The sequence below is a fragment of the Hemiscyllium ocellatum genome, chromosome 3 (assembly GCF_020745735.1).
Source record: "Hemiscyllium ocellatum isolate sHemOce1 chromosome 3, sHemOce1.pat.X.cur, whole genome shotgun sequence".
NCBI lineage: Eukaryota > Metazoa > Chordata > Chondrichthyes > Orectolobiformes > Hemiscylliidae > Hemiscyllium > Hemiscyllium ocellatum.
This window is the reverse complement of record NC_083403.1, coordinates 66,497,941-66,504,017: the sequence shown is the minus strand read 5'-3', so window position 1 is coordinate 66,504,017 and position 6,077 is coordinate 66,497,941. Positions and strand designations below refer to the sequence as shown.

Sequence of the window (6,077 nt, the reverse complement as noted above, 5' to 3'; positions counted from 1 at the left end):
GTACTCCTTCTTCATCGGCTGGAATCCAGTGTTGAACATTTTTTTTCTTATTTCATGTACTTTAACCAAAAAAAAGAGGAAAAATAGTCCACCCGTTTCGGATCTACATAAGAATGGAGACAGAAGATATTGTTACAGAGTAACGGTGTATTTACCTAATCAACGGAATGGTGAGCATAAAACATAAAGGGCATGATGTACGCCATTGATAAATGCATTTTCCTTGCGGTGGTTATTTAAATAGTTATTAAAATCAGGAACAGCAAGTCCAAATGTTTAAACAAGGTTCTTGATGAGGCGGAAAGAAATGGTTCGCCACTTTTGTATCTGTATGTAATTCATCCAGGGAATTTGTTTCTTTTGATTGTGTTATCATCAAGTAATCTAAGATCTCAAATCGCCAGCATCAGAAATTACCATCCTTCAGTGAAACCCAACTAGCTGTTTGAAGCCATTTAATCCAAGGCTGGGCAGGCGCTTGCAACATTTTTAAACACCCTAGACACATACATACACACATATATATTTATCTTATACCAAAACCAGTGCAACCCAATGTAAGCAGTAACAAATGCCAGATTTCAAAGCCCCCCCACCCCTTCAGCGAAATATGGGCGAGGAAATATTCCGGATGGTTCGCTACAATGGTAGACTCCACCCCCGCGGCCTGTGATTGGCGGTGGAATAGATTCGGAAGGCTGTGATTGGAGGTGGCCGGATTTGGTTGGCGTCATTGCTAAGTAGCCCATTCATCGATGCATTTGGGCGTTGGAGTCTGCATGTTATTAGCGCTCAGGGAGACCTCTCCATTTTACCCCCTTGTCGAAGAGCAAAAGCTACAAATCTAGGAATCTACAAATTTTATTACCAGTGCAACGTGGCCTTTTCCCCCACCCCATTCGTGTTTTTTTTAATTGTCTCTCGGCATAGGATTTGTTGCAAGGAACTTGAAACTTTTTTTCCCTCTCTCAGGGTGTGATTCCGGCTCCTTTTCCCCCCTCGCTCTTCACTCCTCCTTCTGTCTGCCCGTCCCCGTGTGTGTGTGTGCGTGCAGCATTGAAAAGCCAGGCGTCATTGTTCGCTTTCTTTCTTTCGCTGGCTCGGAGTTTCTTTGTTGTACAAGCATGGGAGCCCAATTCTCGAAGACCGCTGCAAATCGCGAAACTGTTGGTGAAAAAGCGGGGGAAGCTGCAGCTGGATCACCTTCTAAAACCAATGGGCAGGTTTGTATTTTAGAATCGTTTCCTTTAGATTATTTTTGAACTGGGTTGATATGAAATTTGTTTTTCTCTAAGATCTCGACAGAATATGCATTGTAATGTGATATTCTAACATGGGGGCTACCAGAGCGATTTAGGGTTTGATGAATTTTCCTTTTTCTTTCCAAAAGACGTTTTGTAATCTTATTAGACGACGTGATTTCGAGAGCACCATTTGTCTTCGCCATGCCGCTGTATTGGAAATGATTACAAGCGGAATTGTGAACGATTATATAAAATGTTGTTCTAGACGAAAAGTGTTATGTTAGTACTGGCATAGACGACTGAAGATGCGTTGCTTTTATTGGGTTGTGTGACTAGATATGTCGAGTCCTTCGTTCTCATGTGGATGCCCACGACAATTTTGATGTCCTTTGTTTTATTTTGGGGGTGGAGGATTTTCCAATAGCTGGGATGAATGTCGTCTGGACGGTAGTGTGTCGGACTATTGTATGAATTCTGTGCTAAGTCGAGGTGATAGCCCATGAATTTCTTTGCCAATCTTTCTTTCGAACGAGGTTTAGAAGGTGTGAGTCCTCCTGTCGCCAACAGAAGCGGGATATTTGTACAGGTCTAGCACCACGCCTTTATCTGGTGCTGATGGTATTATTAGGACTATCGCCACGAGAGCTCACAAACATTCAATCGAGTCTCGGCTCAGCTGCTTTTTATTTCCTGTATTCCCTCCCCCCCCCCCCCCCCCCAAAAAAAAACGCGCCGATGCAAATAAATAAATAAAATTACAAAATTTGGATTTTTCGTTGATGGTACGGCAGCTTTTGGGGTAGGGAGTGCGGGCTGCCTGCGCCTGTCTCAAGTGAGCAGCTAGCTCAATGCTCTGCTCGTTGTGCTCAGGGGGTTGCCGGCAATGAGCAGGGGGCGCCTCCTAGCGGTTAGCTGGCGACCTATACCCCCGGGGAGTTTTCCTGAAATGGATCGCTGCAGGTTAGCATAGAATTCAATACGTGGGGAAGGGGAGGAGGGGGTGGGGCGAGATAAAAGCCTCGATGATAAACCTCCAGGTGGACTAGGTTTGTCGTCATATCGTGCAGTGAAGGTACCACAGTGTGGACATTGTTTAAACGCAAACAAACGATTGGCGCACCAAATTGCAAGCCCCATTCCTGTTCATGATTCTGGGAATAGAAATGCTACATAATTTTTGTTTTTTCTTGACTGGGGAGAACGGGGTGGGAAAACCAGAATTTGGCCGCAGTGCCCTGCATGCGGAATGTCTTCTGCATTTCTAGTAAATACTTTTTGGGGGGGGGGGGGGGGGGGGTGCATTGTCCTCCATCTCTCAAAACGGGGTGCCCCAGAGTCAGGATGTGTTGAGGTGGGCTCTTGATCCCCCTTTCCCCCCACCCCTCCATTCTCAGACACAAGCCATGGCGCGTTTTGCAGTATTTTTCCCTGGGCTTGAACAGAAAGGTGGGTGAGGGGAGTGAGTGGGGAGAGAATTTACCCTCCACCCTTCGGTAAAATTCGCCACTCGGCCCGCCCGTCCTTCCTATCGCTCTTTACGTACACAGTTGGTGCATTTTGTCTGTGTCTGTGTGTGTGTCGCCTCTCCTATCTGCTGGCGGTGCTAATAAACCACCATTTTGTGTGTATTTTCTCCTCCCTCTCCCTGTTTTAGGAGAATGGCCATGTGAAGGTGAACGGAGACGCGTCTCCAGCCGCAGCCTCCGCCGCCGCGCCCGCCGCTGAGCCCGCCGCCGGGGAGAAGGAGGAGCTGCAGGCTAATGGGGCGACTCCGGCCGAGGACAGCAAAGAGGACGGGGGGACGGCGGCGGCGGCGGCCGCACCAGCGGCGGCGGCAGCAGCAGCAGCAACATCGGCGCCGGTGAGCAGCGAGGCGGCCAGCACCAGCAACAGCGCCAGCACCCCGCCGGCCGCGGCCAAGCCTGCAGAGACGAACGGGGAGTCGGCGGACAGCGGATCCCCGGCGGAGGGCGAGGCGGCGGCGGTGGCCAAGGGCGAGGAAGCGGCGGCCCCTGCATCGACCTCGGCCGCCAGCCCGGCCAACAGCGAGACCCCGAAGAAGAAGAAGAAACGCTTCTCCTTCAAGAAGTCCTTCAAGCTCAGCGGCTTCTCCTTCAAGAAGACCAAGAAGGAGACCGGGGACAGCGCGGAGAACGAAGCGGCTGCCTCTGCCGCCCCTGCCTCTGCCTCTGAGGAGAAGGAGCCAGGCGCCTCTCCTCCTGCAGCCGCCCCTGAGAGCACAGCAGAGGCCGGCACCACCGAGGAGACCAAACCCAAACCCAGCCAGGAAGGCGATGCCGGCTCCCCCGCCCCCGCTCCGGCCAGCGAGCCGGCGCCGGCCTCGGCCAACTCGGAGGAAAAGAAGGAGGAGACCGGCGCCTCGCAGGAGGGCGACAAGCCCGAAGACAAGGCACCCGCAAGCGGGGACCTGCAGGAAGCCAAAGCTCCGGAGGAACCCAGCAAGGCCAACGAAGAGAAACCCACAGCGGAGCCAGCCTCGTCCAACCCAGCTGCCAACGCTGAAGCCTCCACAACTGAGCAAGAGGCGGCAGCGGTCCAAGAACCACCACCAGCAGCAGCAGCAGCAGCAGAGCCAGCTGTACCACAGGAGGTACCATCCGAGTCTAGTCCAGCGCCACCAACTACCGACTCAGCAGAGTAAAACGGAGAAGCCCAAAACTGGAGTGATAATCAAAGGACCTTTTTCCATGTTTGTTTGTTGGAGTGGTGCCAGGTACTGGTTTGGAGAACTGTCTAACCAGGGATTTTAAAGGCATTTTTTATTTTTTAAAAATAAAAAGAAATCCCATTGCATTCATTCTGTTACCACCATTCCAACAGGCAGAGATGAGCCCCAAATCTCGCTCTGTCATTTTTTTGCATCAGTATTACTGTTTTTGCATATTTTGCATCATTTTATACAAAAGTTTAAACCTTTTGATCAATATATGGACATGTCCATTGGTGTGGATAATCTGGGTGGGTAAATCCTGGGTAAAATGTAAATGAAGTAATATTGGAACCACAATGCAATGGTATAGTTGCCAAGTAAATGTGCCACAAACTAATTATGTAAAGGATTAGTCTTTTTAAAACAAAAGTTGCAAATCTTACAAAAATAATCCATACAGTTTACAACACTAAGTCTTGAATACAAGAAAGCAAGGAAATCTGTGTCAGAAAATCAATAGTTTTAGTAATGCATTAAAATCATAGAAACTTTTCACTTATCTCATTTATAGCTGTACAAGTCAAGTGATAAGTAGAAGAAAAAAAAGCAAGTTGTATAGGCGTTATTGTTTATTGCTGGTTCATGACCTTAAAGTGTAATTATGTATTACAGCAGGGTGTTTTTAACTGTGATTATGTATAAATGAAAACTTAATATCAAGAAGCACATGAAGTTTGCAACTCTTCACCCTGCCCATTTTGTAAAATTGCCGTCATCTTGGAAGATCTTTTAAACAATTTTAAATGAAAAGCTGTGATAAGTGGAATGGTTGCTGTTTATATACTGTTGTATGTTTGGTTACAGCAGTCAATGCTTTTTTTCAGCCGTCTTTGACAATTGGGAAAACTCTTCAGATGCAATGCGTTTTGTGTAGCATCTTGTCTATCATAGTTTTTTTGTAAATACTGGAGAAGCTTTGACCAATTTGACTTAGAAATGGAATGTAACTTTGCTTACAAAATTGCTATTAAACTTCTCTGCTTAAGGTGTTCTAATTTTCTGTGAGCACACTAAAAGCAAAAATAAATGTGAATAAAGTTTCGACTTAGTCTTATTTTATTACTCTGTTCATTTTGAAGTTTGAGGCTATTCTTGGTCACACTAAAATATAGAACAATTCACTTGCTACATCACAGCTGAAAAGAGCAAATGTACAAAGGCATCTCAAACTGACCACTTAGTGGGATGTTGAGACCATGAGGTGGAAAGGATGAATCAAATGTGGATTGTTTAAAATTAATGTTTTTATTTGCTGAACATGGTGCAGTTACATACTAAAAATTGATGCCTGTTTTATAACGAAGTGATTTTTGATTAAAAGGTTATGAATTTGAAAGATTTTAAAATTGAAGTTTTCCAGAAGAGAAAGAAAACCACTTGATATTTGGGAGGTTTCTTTCAGATGGCTCATTCTTGATTTTGAATTTTCATTTTGCGATGTAATATTGGGTAGCTCAGTGGGTAGTACTGGTGCCTTGCAGCACTAGGGACCAGGGTTTAATACCAGCCTCTGGTGTCTGTCTGGGGAAATTTGCACATTTTCCCATGTCTGTGTGGGTTTCCTCTAGGTGCTCTAGTCCGTCTCCTTTCTCTTTCCCCACCCCCAACCAAAGATGTGCAGGTCTGGTGGATTGGGCATTTTCGCACAGCCATAGTGTTAGATCCATGAGCCAGGGGTAAATACAGGGTAAGGAAGTCGCCTGCGTGGGTTACTCTTCAGAGGATTGGTGTGGACTGGTTGGTCAAAATGGCCTGTTTCCTCATTGTAGGTAATCTAGTCATGTTGGGGTTCGTCCAGTGGTAAGCAGACGAGCGCACAGCATCACTTGACAAATGGATGATGATAATTGACATTGAATCTGAACTTGAAATGTAAATACAATTTGAAGCTTGAAATTGCAACTAAATTCAAAACTGGGTTACTTCATCTCCATTGTTCTATGTCCAGTTAAATTATTTTAAACTTTGTGTAACTGACAATACACTCTTCCATGCATAGGTTCTGTTTTAACCTTTTTTTAGACTTGTTAAATTTTAGTTTTTTTAAAAAAAATTGGGTTTTACCTTTTTTTAAGTATAGATGAACAATTTAAATAGCTTCC

At 45.8% G+C, this 6,077-nt stretch overlaps 1 protein-coding gene across 1 annotated transcript; it reads left to right on the top strand.

The window, feature by feature from the left end:
* The first annotated feature begins 748 nt into the window (after window positions 1–748).
* marcksa (myristoylated alanine-rich protein kinase C substrate a) lies at window positions 749–5,016 on the top strand. Its single transcript, XM_060850732.1, has 2 exons — window positions 749–1,223; window positions 2,899–5,016. Exons 1-2 carry the CDS (start codon window positions 1,125–1,127, stop codon window positions 3,904–3,906), a joined length of 1,107 nt encoding a protein of 368 aa, XP_060706715.1. The 5' UTR covers window positions 749–1,124; the 3' UTR covers window positions 3,907–5,016.
* The last annotated feature ends 1,061 nt before the right edge of the window (window positions 5,017–6,077 follow it).

Coding starts and splice junctions, on each gene's coding strand:
- marcksa (XM_060850732.1), top strand. CDS start 1,125: ATGGGAGCCCAATTCTCGAAGACCGCTGCAAATCGCGAAACTGTTGGT. Junction 1,224..2,898: donor CTTCTAAAACCAATGGGCAG/GTTTGTATTTTA, acceptor TCCCTGTTTTAG/GAGAATGGCCATGTGAAGGT.